This window comes from Marmota marmota, unplaced genomic scaffold, assembly GCF_001458135.2.
Source record: "Marmota marmota marmota unplaced genomic scaffold, marMar, whole genome shotgun sequence".
Lineage (NCBI taxonomy): Eukaryota > Metazoa > Chordata > Mammalia > Rodentia > Sciuridae > Marmota > Marmota marmota.
In genome coordinates, this window is record NW_025999863.1 from 5,788,402 (window position 1) to 5,810,795 (window position 22,394).

The window sequence follows — 22,394 nt, forward strand, 5'->3', positions numbered from 1 at the left end:
GAGGAGGCTTGGAAGGGGATGCTGTGGGCTCCACCATGCAGCAGAGCAAGATGGCCCTGCTCACCGTTGACGAAGAGACTGTTCCGGTCCAGGGTGTAGCTGCCCAGCTGAGTGACCCCTTTGGTGAGCAGGCTCAGCTCCCAGTACAGCTGCTCTCTGTCCAGCTCCGGAGCCCCCGATTTCTGGTGGTGGGTGCAGAGCACGTCTACGCTCGTGGCGGCGCCGCCATTTTTTGGCCTAGAAATGGTGGAGTGGGTAACCAGGAATGGGTTGGGGAGAAAGCGTGCTTGGAGCCTGGGGGTGTGACAGGAGGCAGCGTGAGGAAATGAGAAGCCTGGTACAGAGGCAAGAAGCCAGAGTTTGAGATTGGGTGGCTCCTTGGTGTTTCTCAGCCTGTGGAAGGAGGAATCTGGGAACGCAGACAAGGGGACCACCTGATGCGTTTCTCTGGCAGAACCACAAGAGTGCCATAGGCCGCGTCAGAAGGTGGTGTAGCTCTACTGCCCTGGATGCTGCTTGTTCCCACCCTGCAGAACGCCCTTCCCTTCACCTCCTGAATCCAGGCCTCGCCTCCGGTGCCCTGTACTTCATGATCCATTCTCACCAAGGCTGCTAATTCTCACTCTAGCTGCAAATCTCTTCTTGTTAGACGTTTGCTGAAATCCATCCATGGATCTCTCTCCCTTCTGTGAGTGAATTCCTGATGTCCTGCTGTGAATCTGGGCACACCCCATAGGCTCCTGTGCGGCTAGGATTTCTGCTCTGCCTCTGGCTACACTTCCCCTACCTACTTTCCCTGCAGCAGACATGGGACATCACCTTCCCCCTCCAGGTAAGAGCATCTCGTTTCCTCCTTGACTCGCCACCCTTCCCTCCTCTTGATACGTCAGCAGTCTCTCTGGGCCTGTTTGTCAGCTATAAGATGGGCATCATGTAATAATATGGGGTACTGATGTGCGTTGTGAGGACTGAAGCTGTTGGTATAGACACGGGGTGCTGTGGCTCTTCTCAAGGAAGAGGCCGGGCAGCACTGAGGGGAAAGGCACATGCTTCCCCTAGACGTGAATCCTGGTCCTCTACCTGGCAGGTCCTGAGTTCTGGGTTTTCAGTGCTTTTTCTGTGCCTTGGCTTCTCATTTGTAAAATTGGGATAATTATCATGATTTTGAAATCTGGTGCTTCTAAACTAGGGGCAACTTGTACCCTTGGGGGACATTTGGTAAGGTCTGGAGTCATTTTTGGTTGTCCTAACTGCGGGGGTGGGGAGAGGATGGGGTCCAATAGGCATCTAGCTTGTAATTTAGAGGCAAAGATGCAAATCAACACCCTACGATGCAGAGGACAGCCACCCACAATAAGAATGGTTCAGAATCTCCATGGTGCCAATGTGGGAAGACCCCAGGGCCTTCATCCCAGTGTCTGGCACATACTAATTGCTTATTTTGCATTGACCTTCAGGGAAAGATAGATGTCGTGGGCTGTAGGTGTGTCCTTTGTAAAGAAGTTTGGTTCATATTTCCAAGTTGCCCGTTTCCTCAGTTTGTTTCTAGAAAATACCTAGGAGAATTGAGGCTCAGGAGGATGGGAAGGTCTGGGCAATGGTCCGGGGTGGGATAGGAATGCAAGGAGAATCTCCCAGGAAAGGGCCAAGTCAAAGGGAGGACTTAGTCCTAATGAATTACACATAAGAATCTCCCAGGGAAGGGCCAAGTCCTAATGAATTACACATAAGAATCTCCACCATGTCTCCCTCCTGGACATCTTCTCTGGAGATTTTACCTGAGAGAGATCAGTCTGCAGCCAGAGTACTGCAGGCCGACACTGGTGCTCTGGAACAGGGACCTGAGCTGTGGATAGAAGTGAATAGAACACCTGAGTGGGAGGGGGCCCGCGACGAATGGGTGGAGCTATGACGAGTGGGCGTGGCTAGGAGAGTGGGCGGGGCAGGGGAAGTGGGTGGGTCTCTCACCAGCTTCTGCAGAGCCTTCTCGGTTTTGTTGAACTTAACAGAGCCTGGGAGCTGCATATCCTCCGCGTAAAGCAGGTTGGTGATGGTGAAGTTAAGGCTGAATGACACCAGAGCAGCGCCAGAGACTGCTGTGAGATTGGGGGAGAAGATAAGCCCCGAGTTATACTGCGAAGTAGATTTGGGGGTTGAGGAGGACTCCAAGTCCATATCCCTGGTACCCAGTGTATTCACATCTGGGATAAGAGATCAGAATGTCTCTCCTCCAATAGGAGGAAATGTCTCTCCACTTTATTTTGAAAGACACCACCACCACCACCAACAACAACAATGACAATGACAATAAGTAGCAGCAATAATAATAATAATAATGTTGGGTAGAGCTCACTCCCTGCTACCCCTTGGTCCTAAGCATTCTCCATCCAGTATCTCATGTATTCTCTCACACAATCCCTGGAGGTGAGTCCTATCACTGACTCCTAACTGCCAGAAGATGAAAATCACGTTCAAAAAATCTAAATCACTTTCCCAACACCACACACTATTTTCGTAAATGATAGTCTGTTCCACTAGGGATCAGGGGCGTTTGTTATGCAGTAAAAGCTAACTGATACAATCCTTCAACAGAGAGCAAAGCTTGGATTTCAGAGACTCCAGGGCCTCAGGCCGAGGCTGAAAACCTGATATCACAGAGCTCTCCAACCTAGGGATGGAACTGAACTGCTCTGTGACAAGGGTATAGCCTCAAACATTCATCGTTCCCACCCTGTCCCCTTGCCTTGACCTCCTGTGCATATTTATTACCCCTTCTCACTGCTCAGCGTAAAGACACGTGATCAGGAGGAAAGCAGACATGGAGACAAGGCTCCTACCTGTGGTCAAAGCAGTCGAGGTTCCCAAGGAGAGGGGGGAAGACACAGCAGCTGGGGAGGAAGCATGGGAAATGAGTGCCATGTTGCTTCGTCACACAGGCGGTGCCAGAAAGAGGGGCCTTGGTGCCCAGCCTGAGTCACAGAGGAGAGCTGGGGGTGGGGCTGATCAGGTCCTGAGGCTTCCTTCCTCCATGAGGACCTAGACTTTGTGGGATGTGACCAGCTGCCCCCCCCACGGGGCAGTGGAGGCGTGGGGCCATTGGGGGTCTGAGCACTTACCAGGGGCCGTGGAGGTCAGGACTGGCCTGGTGAAACCTGCAGAGGGTGAACAAGAATGAGGCGGGAGGCCTGGAGGGATGGACCCTGGTAGAAACTGCCATCAGAATGACCCTGGTCAGGGGGTGGCTTCCCTTCCAGATGGTGTGCGGTACAGCTGTTCTCGGACTGTCCACCTCTCTCTGTGTACGACTTAGCCCTTGGTGAGGAAGGGGAATCTCACGAGGAGAGGAGGAGAGAGAAATCCAGAAGCAGATGGATTTCATGTGTCCTCTAGCCAGAGATGAGTAGCCACTGTGGTCCCCCTGCCCCCAGGGTGCCAGAGGAGACCTCATCGCTGCAAGATGCTCACCATTGACATAAAAGTGGTCTCTGTCCAGGATGTAGGAGCCAAGCCGGGTGACACCGTGGGTCAAGCGGCTCAACTCCCAGTAGAGCTGTTCCCTGTCCAGCCCGAGGCCCCCAGGGTCAGGATGATAGGTGCAGATGACGTCCACTCCAGTGGCTGTCCCACCTTTCTCAGGCCTGGAGAGGTAAGGACATGGGGTGGGGATGGGGCAGAAGGGCATCCTTGGTTGGACATCTTTCTGTCAGCCCCCTTGGATGTGGAGGCCTGCTAATCTGCCCTCCGGGTCCAGGCATGAGCTGCCCTCAAGAGCAGGGGCATCCCTGAGCCATAAAGGACCAGAGTGGATGTTTCATCTGTTTAAACCTTAGCTCTTTCACTTGTTGAAAAACCCACAGAAGCTTTTTTGACTCCCGACTCTCCCATTTGTACTGAATGGATAATGCCCTGACCACGGGGTTGGAGTGTCAGGGGATTCAGAAGTGAGGAAAAATATCCATCCCTGGTGCTGGCTATAATACAGGTGCACACTAATTAATTAATTTCTTAATTAAACAAATATTTACAAAGGACCCACAGTCGCTGGTGAGAATGAACAGCCAGCTCTGAACAGAAATGCGTCAACTCTTGGAGAGTGGATCCAACCCAATTTCTGGGTCTGACCATCTGAGCATGAGACACTGTATAGCTCAGCTTTCCAGTAACCACAAATTTTCCATTCCTGTCTCATTGGGGCAGCAGGAAAAGTGGGCCCTGAAGGGCGAACCTGAAAGGTTCACTATATTGTCCTGCCAGAGAGCATGATCAAGGACAGAGTGTCCTTTGTATCTCAGATGGATGGAATTGACCTTGAGCTAAGCAGATTCTAGTGCTGGTCTATTAGAAGCTTGATAAAAGTGCAACATTAGTCATGTTGTCTGGAAATATTGCACGTGGTGAAAATGACTAGACCTATTTCTGGGAAGACCATAAATAGACCTCCATCCCTTGCAGGAAGGTCTGACTTGGAGCTGTCTTGGGTGTGTTGACTTTGTTAGCTAGGTGGAACCACTTGGTTTTCCTTTGGGATGGGATATTTCTAAGTCAAGGCAAATCCATTGACCACTGAGGCCTTGTTTTCTTCCATATGAATTGTCACCTGAGATGCTGAGAAGAATGACAACCCTTGGACCATCAAAAGGGCGCTCTCAAAAATGAAACACCAGACACTACCCTGTTGGCCCTGTCCTTATTGTTCTAAGTGAAATGGAAGCCAAACGGCTTATTCAGGTCTTGCAAGTGTGACTGTGGATTTGAGATGTTCTACAGAGACCAGCACACAGGACTGGGAGGAGGGCGACGGGAGCCTGGGAGGTCTCGGGTGCTCTCAGGGTTGTGCAGGTGCAGAGGTGGCACCTGAAAGCGAGCACATTCCTAAATTTGGTGCCCTGAGACCTCTTTTGTTCCACCTGGTCCAGATCCTGGCCAGTGCAACCTGCCCATGCCTTACCACCTCTGCTAAGGCAACACGGAAGGGAATCTCACCTCAGTATGGACAGTCTGCACCCATCGTAGAGTGAACCGATGCTGCAGTTGGTGAACAAGGACTTGAGCTGATGAGGAAGGAGAGGGTCAGTGAAAAGATGGATGTAAAAACTGGCACATGCTGAGTAGGCACTCTGTCACTGAGCTCCTCCTCAGCCACTGTTTATTATCTTTCATTTTTGATTTATCCTGCCAACTGTACACATTAAGGGGGTTTAGTATGGTATTTCTTTTTCTTTTCTTTTCTTTTTTTTAGTTGCTGATAGAACTTGATTTTTGTTTATTTGTATGTGGTGCTGAGAACCGAGCCCAGTGCCTGACACAGGCTAGGCAAGCACTCCACCACTGAGCCCCAGCCCCAGCCCCTGAGTGTGGTATTTCCATTGATGCACACAGTGGGCAGTGATCAAATCCAGCCTCTCTTTGTCCACCCCCTACCCAGAAGGCAAGTCCTTCCCACTTCGAGTAACCACTGTTCTACATTCAGGTTGACTGTTCAGCATCCACATATAGGATGAGAACATATGTGCTTGTCTTTCTGTGTCTGGCCTGTTTCTCTTTACATCATGTTTGCCAGGTAGTTGCACATGACAGGATCTCATCCTTCCTTATGGATGAGTAATATTCCATTGTGTGTGTACGTACTTAAGTATTTATGTGAGTGAGTATATGTGTGTGTGTATACATATATGTGTACATAATATCACATATTTTTTACCCCTTCATCTGTTGATAGGCACCTAGGTTGATTTCATATCTTAGCTACTATGAATAGTGCCCCAATAAATATGGTTTGCAGATATCTCTGGGTATGCTAAGTTCATTTCCTTCAGATACATGCCCAGGAGTTGTATAGCTGGATTATACAGAACTATATATATATTTTTTTGATTTGTGGCAGTTCCAATTTCTGAATCCTTTAAATCTTCCAAAATTGAGCAGAGAGATTCAAAGAAGGTGGGTGGGGGGGAGTTGGGAAAGAGGGGTGGTGGCTGGGGGCTCTCACCAGGTGTTGCAGAGTTGTCTCTGTGGACTGGAACCTCACAGAGCCGGGCTGCATGTCCTCCATGTAGGGCAGGTTGAGGATGGTGAAGTTGACCGTGAAGTGCTGCAGGGTAAGGCTGGCAGCTGGGGTGGAGGAACCAGAGGCGGAAGGGTCATGTCCTGGGTCAGGCCTGGACCAGATAGGGGGCAGAGGGCTGCAGGTACACAGCCCTGCTCAGCCGGCCCCACGGTCTTGGAGATGCCAGGGAGGGGAGCTTACACCTGGACCTGTCCTGGGTGTGGATCCCTGTGGGAGGGGGAGGTGGGTGGGTCTTCTTCCAAGGGCGTGGCATTGCTCAGGTGGGTGGGGCAAGAAGCAGAGGGCCGGTTCTTACCAGCTTCTGCAGCACTCTCTCGGTGATGTTGAACTTCCAGGATCCGGGTTGACGCATCTCCTCCTCGTACATCAGATCAATGATGGTGAAGTTGATGGTGAGCGGCACCAGCATAGAGCCAGCCGCTGTAGGGGTGGCTGGAGAAAGACACCCACTGAGTATTCCCGGTCTGTGAAGCTGCGTGTGGGGCATCTCACACGTGTCTTCAAGCACTGGGGCGGGTCTTCCTCGAGGAGGGATGGAGGAGACCCCGGACGTCAGCATCAACAGAGAGCCATGAGTGGGGAACTCGCGCCAGGGAGTTAAGTGCTTCCTCAAGCAGAGAGCACACGCGGCTGACTCTCGAGGTGACTAAGAGTCTGACCGTCTCTTCTCCTGAGTTTCTGTTTAGCCCAAATTGTTTCTCTGAGATCCACATATTCATTGATTGAAAAAATATTTGAAGAAACAATCTTACTGCATTTTTACACCCAAGACCCTGTTTTAAATGCTTTGTTTACAGTGAACTCATGGTTTTGGAGCGTGACAGTGTTACCATGCCAACTTTACAGAGGTAAAAAGTGAGTCAACAGGAAGTTAAATAGTGTGCCACGAATCCCACAATGTCCAGATGGCAGAACCTGATTTGAACCCAGGCTTCATGGGCCATGGACAGGAACAATGACAGCCCAGTCTGCCTGAGGGGTCAGTGGTGGGAACACTCTCTGGAGACTTGAGCTGATGTCTAACTACAGACCTGGGACAGCAGTGAGGCCAGCTTATCCGGGGCCTCCGCAGGGCCAGGGGTGGTATGGAAATCCACCTCGGGCCCGTGGAGAGCAGAGCCTGCCCCAAACCCTAAGTCAGCATGACCTGCAAGAAGGTGGCTTCCAGGTCTATGCATAGCTCACGCCGTGTCCTTCTTTCCTGGAATTGAAAACTAAGCCCACAGAGAGAAGCTCCTCCTCACGCCTGCTAAGTGTCTCCAGAGCCTCCGAACTCATTGTGAGCCAGCCCTTGGCTGCACACGCACCCCTTTCTTTTCTGTTTTCCCTGTTGGGAGCCCATCAAAGACCAGGGCCATTGCTATTCCATTGAAGCTACATTACTAGAGCCTTAAAAAGTCCTTGTCCCGTGGATAAATGAACGGTGCCTCGCACTGGCCCAGGACCCCTGAGCTTTGCACGGGAGGAGTCACCCACAGGAAGCTCCTACCTGTGGAGATTGGGGCTGGGAGTGCAGAAGTCACCGGGGGGATGACAGAGGCCAGATCAGCTGAGGAGACAACACAGGGAGGCACAGGTGGTGGGAGAAAGGGTCTCCCCGGCCAAGGAGGGCCCATGAGGGAACCCTAAGGCCATTTCCTCTTCTGCTTCAAGCTTGTGGTGGGCATTTCTTTTCTGGGCTGGGGAAGGACTGGGGCTTTCTGGGCCCCTTCCTTCTCTGGGGACGTGGGGTAGAGGACAGGTGAGCGAATGGATGGGCTCTTAGGCAGACCAGTACTAGGACCCAAGTTACTCACTCGTGGGGACAGGAGTCAGGGCCCAGTGCGTGTAACCTGAAGAGAGAGAAGGAGAGAGAGAGAGAGAGAGAGAGAGACCGTGAAGACGGGAAGGATGGGGACTGGGGAGAACAGGCAAGACTCTGGGGTCCCGTGGATTTCTTTAAAAGTCATATTTAGAGAGTGCTCTCCACGCGCAGACCATAGGCAGATCCCAGAGAATACAACTGGAGCACGGGGAGAGTTCCTGGATCAGGTTCATGCAGTTCAGGTTTCTGCCGTGGGTCCACCCCACCCCACTGCCCTTCTCTAGGAGACTGATCTCTCCTGAAAGGCTCTGCATATGCACGTCTCTGTGTTCCGACCCCGGGGCACACAGCCTGCCATCAGACCCAGGGGGAAGGCGCGCTGCATTCGCCGCCCCGCTCACCGTTGACATAAAGGCTGTCCTTGTCCAGGGTGAAGAAGCCCAGCCGGGTGATGCCACGAGTCTCACGGCTCACCTCCCAGTAGAGCAGCTCTCGGTCCAGCCCGGTGCCTGTGGGCTCAGAGCGATGGGTGCAGATGATGTCCACTCTGGTGGCTGACCCGTTCTTCTCAGACCTGGGTGGAGGGTGGCATGGTGATAGGGACATGTGAAAGATGGATACTGAATGTGGCTTACAAGAATAATAATACCTGGAAAAGTCACAAGCCTTTCTCAGATGGAGAAGGAGGGAGGGAGGGAGAGAGAGAGAGAGAGAGAGAGAGAGAGAGAGAGAGAGAGAGAGATTTCTAAAGTTTCCGATTGCTCAGTAGATAAGGTGGTTGGGACTAGAGCTTGTTTGCAATCCACACACAGATAGAAGATCCATTATCTTGAGATGCTCTGTACTAGAGTGTTTCAGAGTTTTCCAGATTTTGGAATATTTGCATAGACTTTTCAGCTTGAGGATTCCCAATCCTGAAATCGGAAGTCCCATGGAATTAAAAAGTTTTTGAACGACAATACGACACTCAAGCAGTTTCAGATTTTTGAGCATTTGGGATTTTCATTTTTAGGGATGCACTATCAGACCTGGTTTCCCATCACCCCACTCCCAAGATTAAGCCAAGGGAGGAAAAAAATGGACCAACAGTCTGGCAGCCCGAGGCCTGGCAAATCCCTCAGGCACATTACTTTGGAGCCCTTTCAATACAGGTTAAGAAATGTTCATGCCACAAAGATTGTTCATTTTTTGCACTTAAATTTTTCCTGAGTATAGAAGAATTTTGGATGTTGCTGGGCATTCACTCCTGGGGGATGTTCTTCATGTTGGTTAAAACAAGGGGGAAAAAAAAGCCAGACTAGAAAACTGATGAACAAAGACTGGAGAGAGGGCTCAGCTGAGAGTTGCCACCCTGGGCCGGTGGGGAACAAGGTGCAGGCAGGGACTGAATCCAGGAGGCCAGGGGGTGTGAGCAGCCACCGCTGGGCATCTCACCTGAGTGAAGTCAGTCTGCAGCCAGTGTAGAGAGGGCCAATACTGGTGTTCTTGAACACAGGGCCAAGCTGCGGGGGAAGAAGACGGAGGTGAGTAAGAGGGTGGGGGCCCTGTAAGGTGGGGGCAGGCGGCTGGCCCTCGGCTCTTACTAGGCGCTGCAGGATGGCCTCGGTTGTGTTGAACTTGTCGGATCCTGGATGCCTCATGTCGGACACGTACTGCAGGTTTGTGATGATGAAGTTGAGGGTGAAGGGCATCAGAGCAGGGCTCACGGCTGCAACGAGAGAGTCTGTCTTGAGCTGGCATGAGCACCCTGTCCACTCCCCTCCAGCCTGCCCCCGGCCTGCACACAGGGCTCTGACCCTCCCCACCAGAGCTCCACACAGCTTGGTTCCAGTGCATGCAGGGACTACCACCTACATCACATCCAATCACTCTTTCCATTGGGAATTGGTTCTTTTCCCAGGAGCTCTGATTTGGAGGTACTCAAAGTCACCCACCCCATGTTGACCCAATTATGTGACCAGGCTCATGTCCAGTAATTTCCTTTCCCCTTTCCCTCCCCTCCCTTCCTTCTCTCCATGAATATTTATTGAGCACCTACTCTACACCAGGAGGCACGGTCATGGCATTGGAACATAGAGTCCTGGCCAGGAAAATAGAATCCATGTCAACTATTTCTAAAGAGGGAGCTTAATAGGAAAAACAAACAAACAAACAAACAAAAAAACCCACAAAAAACGACAATAAAACACTGAAAGGGTCACAAAGAGATTTTCAGAGCCAGGAAGCCTCTCGTCCCACAGGACTGAAGGGACAAAAGCACAAGAGGGTGGCACACCAGATGTTGCTGAGAGCATGGAGGAGACACAGGCCTTGCTGGAGATGCTACACGAAACAGAGGGGGTGGGGGGAAGAAATGCCCTGGCTCATCTGCAGCCTTGCCCACTGCGGTCCCACCAGCGCCTCCTACTGGCTGAAACTAGCAGGGACTCAGCAAGGAACCTGGGAAAGGTAGTTTTCAAGAATCAGAGTCCACGGAGCAGAGGATGGGAAGGGTGGGGAATGAATACATTCCTAGAAGGGGGAATGGGCCTGTGAACAAATAAATACAACAAAAGTGTTACAAGTACAGGTGGCCCCTGGCTTATGATGGGTTTTGACTTTATAATGGTGCAAAAGCCATATGCATTCAGTAGAAAACGCACTTTGAGTTCTTTTTTTCCTGGGCTAGTGGTGTGAGGTATGAGACTTTCTCAATACACTCAAAATTTCATTATAAAATAGGATTTGCCATAGATGACTTTGTCCAACTGTAGGTTAGTGTTATGTGCTCTGAGCACATTCAAGGTAGTCTGGGCTCAGGCAGAATGATCGTAGGCTAGATATATTAAATGCATTCAACTTGTGATATTTTCATCTTATGATGGGTTTTTTTTGGGGATGTAAACCCATCCATCCTAAGTCAAAAAGCGTGAAGGACTTAAAAACCTCAACAGTGTACGATTTAGTTCAAAGAGTCGGAAAACCTCGCATTTGTGTGAAACCTGCAGGAAGAAGAGGAGTCAGCGGTACAAGCCGATGGAGGGAAGTGCTTCACGCAAAGGCAGAGCAAGTGCAAAGCCCAGGAACTTGGAAAGAGCTTGCTGTGTTGGAGCAATATCCACATTGCAGCAGAAGGGTACAGGAGGAGGAGAAGTCAAAAGGGCATCAACGATGAAGTCCTTCAGGGGCCTGTGTATCACGGCGAAGGAGCTATTTCATCAAAACAACAACGTGAGGTGGGAGGAAGGTTTTGCCTTGGAAAGTGCCACGCTCTGACGTAGAGTTTAACAAGCTGCCCCCGGTCGCTGGGTGGAGAACAGGGGGGCAGGACACCACTGCTGGTGTCTGGGACAGGCAAGGTGGCTGGGAGGACTGCTGGAGTGGCAAAGAGAATGAAGGACCCGGCTATGCCCTGGACCATGGATGGTGGTGGTTAAAAAGTGGAGTTAAGGGAAAGGAAGGGGCCTGGACATGCTTCAGTTTCTTTAGAAATGAATTCCTTCTCTTGAAATGTCATCCTATTTCTCTGTACCGGGGGCTCTCACTATCCACCCCATCCTCCAATATGGCAATGAGGCACATAGCAGTTATATTGAATTAGGTACCATAAATCATCTAGAGATGATATTTAAAGTCTATGAAGGATATGTGTAGATGCTATGAGGGACTTGCCATTTATATAAGGGACTTGAGCACTCTTGGATTTTGGTATTTTCAGGAGGTACTGAAACCAATACCCTACAGAAATCGAGGGACTACTGGGCTGACAGTTTCACTACGTGAGAGCTGACCATGTACCAGGCCCAGGCTGAGATTGTCTCCCGACAATCTGTCTACATCCAGAGCTTGTACTATTAATTCCAACCTTATTCAACCTCTCCCTAGACCCTGAGGCACCCATGGTGACATTTTGACCAGGAAGTAACTGTGGCTCAGGGAAAATGAAAACAAAGTCCACGAGTAGAGATCAATCTAGACTGCCACAGCCCAGGCTTGCTGAGGCCCCTTTCTGGCTGGTGGCTGGGTGGGGGAGCAGCTGGGATCCAGTCACACCCGGGCGAGGCTGAGCTGAACCTCTCAACCTGCAGACACTTTCTAGGAAAACCAAAGAGGCTCCCTGACACCCTCAGGGTCTTAGACTCTTGTGACAACTCCAACTGACCTGGCAGCCATTGCCTAGGGTGTTTGGTGGATGCTTTTATCAACTAGTGATGTCTGCCATGGAAGGGGGAGCGGCACAGGTGCCACATAGTTGTCCTGGGTAGAATCTGACAGAATGGTGATACATTTGAACCAGGGAGGAAAAGGAGCATTCCCATACACAACCAGGACATTTCCATAAGCTTCCCTTCTTTTCAAAGGAGAATGCATCTTTTTCCTATAGCCCTACCGTGCACGAGGCCCTGGGTTGAAACTGGCGAAGCACAAATGAGCAAGACACCCTTGTTCTATCCAGAGGGTGTACTTGATGTTGGCGTCAATGGAAGGAAACCTAGTGTTCAAAGGCACCTTGCTCATGAGTTTTGCAGTAGGCTTATTTCTAAAAAACCAGTCCACTTAAGATTAAATTAAAAGTGATAAAGCTTTCCACGCCTCTCATCTCTAATGACAGAAAGTTTTAAAAGAGAGCATATTAGACGATGCCACTTAGATGCAGAGTACGGCTCTCAGTGAATGTTCAACACTCAAAAATTTCAGGTTTTTTCTGTTACTTTTGTTAAATCATCATTGTCATCAATGCCATCTCTGTCACCATCACCACCATTATCGTCATCATCACCACCACTGTCGCCATCATGACCACCACCATCACCATCGTTGACATCACCATCATTAGCATCACCACCATGATCATCACCACCACCATCACCACCACCATTATCCCTATGCCATCATCATCAGTACTGACATCATCACCATCAACACGAAGTTCAACACCATCATTATCATCACAAGAATATAAATTCTCAGAGAGCATTGACGATCTGCTTTATGTTCCCCAGTGTATCTCCAGGGCCTGGCACAACACAGGTGCTCCATTAGATTGTTGGTTGATTCATCGTCACTAGGTTTACTATGATTTTCCATCTTTAGTTGATCGTATAATGTCAGAGACGTTCACACTCATCAGGACCTCTCCAACAGAGAGGCCATGAACTGGTATTTACCTGTGTGGCTGGGGAAGGAGAATGGAGACTCAGAAGTTCTCAGGTCCACTGTGGAGATCCTAGGAGCTGAGGAGAAGCCCTCATTAGTGAAATCAGCAAGGCACCCTTAGGGTAGAAATGCCAGAAGGAGGGACTATTTACAGGGTTTGTGGCATGGAGGCTTGAACTTGGACTCTCTCTGAAGCTGGGCAGAGCAGAGGGTAAAAAAATTCTGCTCTCTCTACAGGCATTGGTGGTGCATACCTATAATCTCAGTGACTTGGGAGGCTGAGGCAGGAGGATCAAAAACTTGAGGTCAGCCTGGGAAACTTAGCAAGACCCCGTCTCAAAATAAATAATAATGATAATAAATTAACTTTTCTCTCTCAGATCTTTTTGCTTCTGGATAGAACAAGGAGGACATGAGGAAGGGTCAGACCCTGCTCTGCTTGGTGGGGATGGGTCCCTGGAACATCAGCGGGTACTCACTGCTGGTGACGAGGGAAGAGCTCCAATGGGTGAAACCTGCAGGGAAAAGGAGGGGTGGTGGACAAGGCTTAGGGTAGGGGTAGTGTTCTTAGAAGGGGTCAGGGACTCCGGGGTGCAGTGGAGGGGCTTCATGAAGCAAGGGCTGTAGAGGATTCTTCATCAGGACCCTCATGTCAGGGAAGAAGGTCCTGAGGGTGAATACGTTCAAGAGGAGAAGAAACCATCCAGACTGAGCACAGGGCCAAGTCCACAGGGCCAGGAAAGGAGTGTGGTCAACAAGGAGGACTCCAACCCCTTCCAGCTGCTCACCATTGACATAGAGACTGTCCTTGTCCAGGGTGTAAGGTCCCAGCCGGGTGATGTTATAGGTCAGCTGGCTCAGCTCCCAGTACAGTCTTTCTCGGTCCAATATGTGGCCTTTAGGGTCAGGGCGATGTGTGCAGATCAGGTCCACTCTGGTGGCTGCCCCGTCCTTCTCAGGCCTGGATAAATACCGTACATGGTCCAACTACTCTCTGTTCTACCCTCTTTTTCTTTGCCAGTTCCTGACACAGAAACTGGGGAAACCCTAGTTAACAAGGAAGCTGCTGTCCGCATGGAAACGCCCACCGTGAACAATTATTAGGATCAAAATGCCAGGCCCCTGGAGCACCGGACACACAACAGATGCAGAGGGGGCTGTCCATGGGGACGAGTGATCCCAGGGATGTCAGGACAGCCGAGTCCTAACATAGGTTCTGATGGACACAACACGGTGCTCAGGGTCAGGGTGTAATGGGCAGCAGGACCCCCAGGAAGGTGACCATAGCACAGTGAGTGACATTGTCCTTCAGAGAGCTGGCATCAGAGGCTAAAGTTACCCTCTCTAGATCCTATGGAATAGCAGGGTTGGGACACTCCTAAGGAGGCTAGGTTGGTAAAGGACATGGGAGAGATGGCTGTTTGGTGGGTCTGTCTGAAACCATGGCTGGTCCAACCTGAGGTCACAAGGTTTGATGACCCCACATGCATCTTTAGCTACGGGATGCAGACCCATCTGGCCAGCCACCCCTCGTATAGAGAGAAATTCAGAGGGAAAGGGGCTCCAGAGCTTGGGAGGTTGCCTCCCAGGGAAACAACTACCATGTATTAAATAATGCAACAGACCCAGTGCTCTGTTCAGTCGCTTCACTTCATTCTTAAAGCATTCCTGTGGGCTGCTGTTGCTCCATTCCCACAATGATGATTAAACCTCTATATTACATACAACCAAGTACATGTGGTTTAAAATATAATCTAGGGATAGGTAAATATGAACTTAATATGTAAATATATGTGATCTATATATTTTATATATGATTATATTATGTATAATTATATTATAGATTAGGCTGTTATACATTATATTTGTGCCTATATTAAACTAGCATATATATATATGATATATACACACACATAGATATATCCCCTCCCACGTGGTTGTCCTTCAGTATCTGTCAGGGATTGAGTCTGGGGCCCCCGGGGATACCAAAATCCTTAAATGCTCAAGTTCCTTGAATAAAATGGAGTATTTGTATGCAACATATCCTCCTACAGACTTTAAGCCCTCTCTAGAACACTTCTAATACCTAGTGCAATGTATTTCGGTGTTATATTTTGTTATTTAGGAAATCATGAATAAGTCTGTACATGTCCAGAATGGGTGCAGTTATTTTTTCTGACTTGTCAATCCATGGTTGGTTGAATCCACAGATCTGAGGCATGTATCATGGGGAAATGGAGCAGAAAGGTTTGGGCATTTTGCCTGAGTCACAGTCATAGACTGTAGTAAATAGCAGAGTTGGGGCTGGAGCTTAGGTCTCTGTGACTCTGAGGCCCTTGGCCACTAGACCCCCTTCCCCCTTTTTTCCTGGGGAGAGAGGAGAGCTGGGGGTAGATGACTATGAGAAAATAGGAATCTCTCAAGAGCCGGACCTAGAGCTTCTTTGAGAGATGTGGGATGTTGGGGAGAAAGGTCCAGTAGTCTCCAACCCAGGCTGCCTGCTCTTCCTAGCTCTCCAGGGACAGTGTCCATCCCACCTCCCACCCACCCCAGGGCAGGGCAGGTCCTGAGGGCTGAGTCCGGCCCACTTGGGAGTCTCCCTGTGACACTCTGCTCGCCTTTCCTCCCCCATTCTCGCGACTTTCCACGTCTGCAAGGCCAGAGCTTGGGCAGAGGGGGCAGCACAAACCCGGGGCTGGAAGTCTGGATCTAGAACCTGAAGCGCTGGGGTTGCTCTGTGTGATCTTCCACAAGCCACTTGTTCCCTCCGAGCCTCAGTTCTGTTCCCCTAACAGCTTCATGAGGCTCTTGATTGGATAGACAAAATGTTAAACTGGAAATACGCAGCACAGCGCTTTGGGTCATAGTAACAGCCGCTGGTGGTGCTGTTGATGCTTAGTGTCCATGGTCAGTAGTGGTTCCAAGTGTGGACAGTCAGGGAGCCCAGAGCTTAGGGTCCCATCCACCTGTGCAGCTGGGTTTTTCCTGGGGAGGATCTCACCTGAGCGTGGATAATCGGCAGCCCGAATAGAGGTATCCCACACTGCTGTTCTTGAATATGGTTTTGAGCTGCGAGAGGGGAAAGGGGAAGTGAGAAGGAACCACCAGACAAACCTGCAGGAGCTGCAGCGTCGGTGGGCAGGGCGGGGCCGGGTGAGGTGGGTGGNAGGGTGGGGAGTGGGGGAGGCTCTGTGTTCTATGCCACATGGTCCCCAGCTCCGGGTGCACACAAAACCCAGAGAGTGCAGCATCTGGGTGTTTCATAAACAGGTCAAAGATGACGCCTGTGTTTTAGTCCCCAGATTTTTTTTTTTTTAAATATCTATTTCTCTTCAGTAGGCTTGGATCCATTCACCCAAAAGCTTGCCAGCATCTCTATCAAATTTTTACACATCCTTTTGTTTCAAGCAAAGCCAAAATAAGCAAATTTTAGCCATTTAGAACCTGCTTTCTTTGCATACTCAAGGAAACCATACCCAACATCGCCTAGATATCAAAAAGGTAAATTCTATGGCTATAAACACCCTAAACTGCTGTTCCCCATCAGAGCACTCTGACCTAGAAACTCCACTTGCCCCTCTCCCTGAGGAGTTCCCTTGCCTTCCTGAGAAGTGACCCCTAACCCTAGTTCCAGATGGTCCTGTTTCAAGGGACTTCCCTTGCATGCACACTGCGTGCTACTGCCATCTAGTGGTCATATCTTGCTTTCCTTGATCAATGCCCCAATTCCTCCCCCTCCACTGGTTTAGATGTCAGAACAGGTGACAGTGGGGATTTAAGGGATACTTGCTTGTATTGACTTGAACTAATTTCTTTCTCACACCAGGGTATATTAGAGGACCTTCCCTCCAAAATCTCAGAAATTCAGCAAATAATTGTTTCCTAATTTATCAAAGTTGCTGATTTCACAAGACTTATATTTTGGCTAATTCCTTCCAATTATATTCTTCTTTAACAAGATGTTGGAAGTAATTAGACAAAGTCAGATCGTGGGATGAGATTTTGGTCTGCTGTCTTTAAAAGTCAATGTTGTGCCAGACATGGTGGTGTCTGCTGTTAATCCTGCACGACTCAAAAGGCTGAGGCAGGAGATCGCAAGTTCAAGGCCAGCCTGGGCAATGTAGTGAGACCCTAAGCAACTTAGTGAGACCCTATCTCAAAAAATATATATGTATATATGTGTGTGTGTGTGTGTGTGTGTGTGTGTGTGTGTGTATGGCTGAGGATATAGTTCAGTGGTTATGCACCCTGGGTTCAATCCTTGGTACTCCCCCACCCCAAAAGTCATTGTTATGATTTTTAAAAATGGGCTGCTGAGTAGGATTTGTGTACACTAAAAGATATGAAACACTAGCATAATCAATATGAGAAATTTGATTGGAACTTCAATTTTGAAAAAGGCTAATTATAAAAGAAAGATATTTGAAAGAATTTGAATATGGCATGTTAGATGATATGGATGCATCATCATCATTTTTTTTTAAAGACAGAGAAAGAGAGAGAGAGAGAGAGAGAGAATTTTTTAATATTTATTTTTTAGTTTCTTGGTGGACACAACATCTTTATTTTTACGTGGTGCTGAGGATTGAACCCAGTGCCCTGTGCATGCCAGGCGAACGCGTTACCGCTTGAGCCACATCCCCAGCCCCATCGTCATTTTTGAAGTGTGAAGTGTGATGTGGTTACCTAGGACAATGAACTGATATTTTTCTGATTCTCACTGACCTATTTAGCAGTGAAGCATTGTATTATGTGCTATTTTCAAATGGCTCAGACCAGAAAAAAAGTTCTGTTGACATCTACATGGTCAGTTCTACAATGCTGCTTGTTTTGAGAGCATGATTTTTTTTTTTCAGGCTCACTGATATCTTAGGGCCTAATTTGAACATAATGTAAATTCCACATCTGCTTATGTGCAGTTGCAATTGTAGGACACACAAGTGAAATGCTAAGTGCAGAAAATCATGACCCTCCATAAAATGACTGGCACAACATGTGCACACATATGCACATACACACGCGCATACACGCACACACCTCTAAGACCTGCTGGCTTCCTCCATGCCCCTTTGTTAGGAGGATACTAAGATTATAAAAGAAAGATGTTTGAAAGAATTTGAATATGATGGCCACCATTTCTGCAGGGGTGCTGACCCATGTCTCCAGTCCTACAGATAGGAATTCTCCTCTCTGAAGATGGAACTTTGTCTTATTTCAGATAACTTTCCTTCCACCACTTGTAAATAACCCACAAGTTTTGACCCCACAGATAAAGTGCTGTACTTAAGTGTGGTATCTGCATATTTCCTAACTCTTTAATGTATGTGAGACCATGATGTTGCATTAGATTCTGATCTACTTTGTTGCTGACCATATTTCCAAGTGTGGTATCCTAATCCCATTTTCACCATGTGATAATTTTGAGGAACTCCTAGGTCATGTTATAGCACAGCTTACTATGTACAAGAAGCAAACGGGATGTCAGCAACTGTTGAATCCCAGGGTGGACAGATGGATGCTTCTTGTGCTATTCTTTGAACGTTTCTTGTTATTTTTGGCAATTTCATAATAAAATAGTTGGAGGGGTTGGGAACAAATACATAAAATATTCATGAATACAGAAACAATCTCATGGTTCCTAGATTTTGGAGAAATGGAACTCTCCTTAACATTCCACTTAAAGGAAAGGACCGTATTCCCTGCATTGAGCCAGGGAGAGGATGTTTGTATATATCCATAGCAATGCATTCAGAAAGAAGTAGCAAGGATAGTCTTATCTATTCAAGAGTAGTATTCATGAAAACAAGCTGTTGGGAAGTTGGATAATGGACTAAACTCTGGAAATGATCTTTTACTGACTTGGTCTCTGATGCTCAGGCCACTGCATAAATCTATTCTTCGCAAATAGGTTGGCTGTTTTGTGCTCCTCCAAGGGTTGGGGAAGGATTTAGAAGTGAAGGTCAGCTATAGGTTTCAGAAACAGGTCCCAGAGAATGGCAGGGGATGCTGAGTGCTGGGGACCCGTGTTCAAGGAATTCTCAGAGTCCTGGGAAGACCCTGTCACCCACGTCAAGAGTCAACCTTGGACTCCTGAGATAGGTTACCTACTCCACCCCTCCTACTACCTGCTGTGATTAGAGACATCACTGGAACCATCTTCAGAGAGGAGCATTCCTATCTGTAGGACTGCAGAAAGGGGTCAGCACCCCTGCAGGAATGGTGGCCATCATAAAAGCTGGGGTGAAAAAACCTCATATTTGAAGTAGGGACTCTGTTACCTTGGAGAGAGCAGGAGGGGAATGGCCAGGCCCGGGGTTTTTTAGGGAGGAAGACCCTGTTCACCCTAGACTGGAGGTGGCGTAGGGTGTGAAGTGGAGACTGGGTTCTGGCTTCTTTCATTCCAAAGGACAGGGACTTATAGGGATGGTGGAGACTTCAAAGCCTCAGAATACTCACTCCTGGTGGTGGTGGCCATGATCTGGTGGGTGTAACCTGTGGAGATAAAGAAAGAAAGGGTGAGGAGGGGAGGGACGAGGGAATGGGAGGGGAGGACATGGCTGGACCCCGCCACACAGCAGAGCAAGATGGCCACTGCTCACCATTGACATAGAGACTGTTCCTGTCCAGGGTGTAAGGGGCCCAGCTGGGTGATGCCGTGGGTCAGCTGGCTCAGCTCCCAGTACAGCCGCTCTCTGTTCATCCCCAGGCCTGAGGGGTCTGGGTGGTAGGTGCAGACGGCATCCACTCCAGTGGCCGTTCCACCCTTCTCAGATCTGGTGAGGACAGGTGGGGGGAATGACAGTAAATGGAATGTGTAGGGCAGGGGCAGTGGCAGTGATAGAGAGGTGAGAAGCCAGACTTAGAAATCTTTCTGAGGGTGCTGACTTCCAGCCAGCCTGGGACTGTGAGCAGAGTCATGGATTGGAGAACTCTTATTCCATGCAAGATTCAAACCTACAACCTCGTGGCCTGGGACAGGAAAGGTCATACCTGAGACAGGTGAAGACCTGGAGTTGGGCATTAAAGCAAATGAAGAAAATGTGTTTGTTTTGAGAAAAATCCTAGTGACAGAACTGAAATCCAAAGGATAAGTGGTTCTTTTAAAAGGGTTGGAGAATTCAGAAAGATGACCTAGGGAGGGGTCCATCCCTGCTGCTGGATTCTGCAGAATTCCGGCACAGGTGGGTGGTCCTGGGGAAGCAGTGGGATAAGGAGACATTTTGGTGCTGGAGCCAGTGCTTTCTGAATTCCACCTCTGCTGAGGACATCCAGAGGGAGGGCAGGAAAGAAGCCAACCAAATTCCTGCAGCCTGGGAGCAATTGGGAAGCCCTGGCCTGCTAGTCTAAGGACTCACCTGAGCAAAGTCAGCCTGCAGCCAGAATACAGAGGGCCGATACTGGTGTTCTTGAACAAGGGCCTGAGCTGGGGAGGAAGGAGAGAGGGGTCAGCAGAAGGGCTGAGGGAACAGGGGCGGGGCAGACGTGAGGTGGGCGGAGAGAAGCCTATCAGCTTCACGGTACATGAAACTAAGGAATTAATTCGATTGATACAGAAGGGACTGAGAAAATTAATAAACATCAAAGGGCTGCCCCAGACCCGTGGAAGTAAACGGGTGGTCCTCCAGGAGGGTTTCCTGTAGAGTCTCTGTCCTTTTCTGACCTGTGACTCTCAGGGGTGTCAGCAAGACCTCCAGTGGGGTCGGCCATCCCTGCGCTGATGGGTGGGCTGATGGGTGGGCTGGCTGAGCCTAGTCTGGAAGTCCTTTGCAGAGTGGCCTGAACACATCCTTTGCCTGACAAGTCTTCGCCATTTTCCTTAGGCTGATGTAAAAATGAACTGAATGTCCTCGGCCCACACTAACGGGAAGAGGACGGGTGCCGTGAGGATCACTCTGGGAGGCAGAGTGAGATCACTCTGGGGTTTTAAGCTGGTCACAGTCACCCGTGCACTGATCAGGCCTGAGATACTGACCAAGGGTCACCTTCCCAATCTCCAAAGGCCTTTGGGAGGAACAAGCTCAATATTCTTCGATACTCCCCATCCTTCACCATCACGTTGCTCCATTCCCATTACCATAGGCCCTCTGAAGACACCAGGTGGCCCGCAGGCCCTAAGGAACATGGGGCCCCTCTCCACTGTGAAGCTCTATTGTCAGTGGACAGGCCCTGGACCCCCTGTCACCTGGTGGAAATTCAGAGACCCCTGCCCCAGCAGAGCAATGTTTGGGATGGAGGGGCCACATCACTGTGCAAGACCATAGCCCAGGAAGGAACCTCAGCCAGGCCCAGAGCATTGATGTCCTGGTCATTTCTACCTTTGTGTCTCTACTCTGGGCCCTTCTGTGAGCCCAGGCCTGGATGTTTCACTGCCCACTTAGAGACTCCCCAACCCCCAGGGGGATGTCTCAGACTTACTGGGTTCAAGATGCGTGTTTATTTATTGACTTATTTTTTGCAGTACTGGAAATTGAACCTGGGGCCTCGTCCTGCCAAGCAAACACCCTGACAGTGAGCTAGATCCCCAGCTGTTTTTATTTTATTTTGAGAATGGGTCTCACTAAGTTGCCCAGGCTGACCTCAAAGTTGTAGTCCTCTAGCCTCAGCCTCCCGAGTAGCTGGGATCACAGGAGTGAGCCACCGTGCCCAGCTTCAAGACAACATCCCATACCCAGTCTTCTGTCTGTGTGCCAGGCTGAGAAGATGGTACTGATAGCCAGCTGGTTGCTCGGGCCTACACCAGGAGCCATGCTGCTCATCCTGCCACGTCCTTCAGTACTCCCAAGTGCTCTGGTCTGCATGGTGAGCCTGCTGCTCCCTGTACCCAGTGTATACACCAGCAAGCAGTCCCCAGGATGTGCAGCCAGGGCTGTGAGAGAGCCCAGAATCCTCCACCATGTCAGCATGCACCGTGGTATCTGGCACTCCTAGGAGCACCCATTTCTCCTATTAATTTGCTGCTCACCTGGCCACCAAAACACCATCCAGAAGGCAAGTCTTTCCTGGTGTCCAGCACCAAGCCCAGGGCTGAGCTGGGAGGCCCACGCAGCGCTCCTGGCCCACCAGGCCTTCGCACACCTCTCATTCAGCTCCAGGCTGTCCAAGCCAGTGCCAGTCCACGCTGAGGTCCCTCTTACCCAGTTTCCATGTTCAACAGATCGTTTGCATTATGCTTATTTTCTCATTGAGATTTTGGTCCTTGTTGGAAGCTAAATATAGTTGGTGGGTCCTGGAAGCTAGCTCTAGGTCTTCACATCTCTCTGCTGGAACTGGGGGGGGGGGTTGTCACACTTACAAAGCTCAAGATGACATGACAGCCACGGTTTACAGGGCCAGACTTCACGTCCTTTCCAAGGAAGGACAGGGGCTATTTGTCACTTGCTGGGAGAC

The 22,394-nt window shown here is 49.6% G+C and overlaps 1 protein-coding gene across 1 annotated transcript in view; it reads right to left on the reverse strand.

Annotated features, from left to right (window-relative positions):
* The window catches only part of Muc16 (mucin 16, cell surface associated), a 94,392-nt gene that overhangs the window by 27,894 nt on the left and 44,104 nt on the right, over positions 1 to 22,394 (reverse strand). The window contains 22 exon segments of the mRNA XM_048811108.1: positions 65 to 237; positions 1,779 to 1,846; positions 1,969 to 2,096; positions 2,838 to 2,888; positions 3,117 to 3,152; positions 3,466 to 3,638; positions 4,984 to 5,051; positions 6,363 to 6,499; positions 7,557 to 7,616; positions 7,864 to 7,899; positions 8,273 to 8,445; positions 9,306 to 9,373; positions 9,455 to 9,579; positions 13,019 to 13,084; positions 13,487 to 13,522; positions 13,796 to 13,968; positions 16,009 to 16,076; positions 16,122 to 16,258; positions 19,464 to 19,499; positions 19,607 to 19,643; positions 19,645 to 19,780; positions 20,363 to 20,430. Coding sequence (XP_048667065.1) covers positions 65 to 237; positions 1,779 to 1,846; positions 1,969 to 2,096; positions 2,838 to 2,888; positions 3,117 to 3,152; positions 3,466 to 3,638; positions 4,984 to 5,051; positions 6,363 to 6,499; positions 7,557 to 7,616; positions 7,864 to 7,899; positions 8,273 to 8,445; positions 9,306 to 9,373; positions 9,455 to 9,579; positions 13,019 to 13,084; positions 13,487 to 13,522; positions 13,796 to 13,968; positions 16,009 to 16,076; positions 16,122 to 16,258; positions 19,464 to 19,499; positions 19,607 to 19,643; positions 19,645 to 19,780; positions 20,363 to 20,430 — 2,053 coding nt within the window.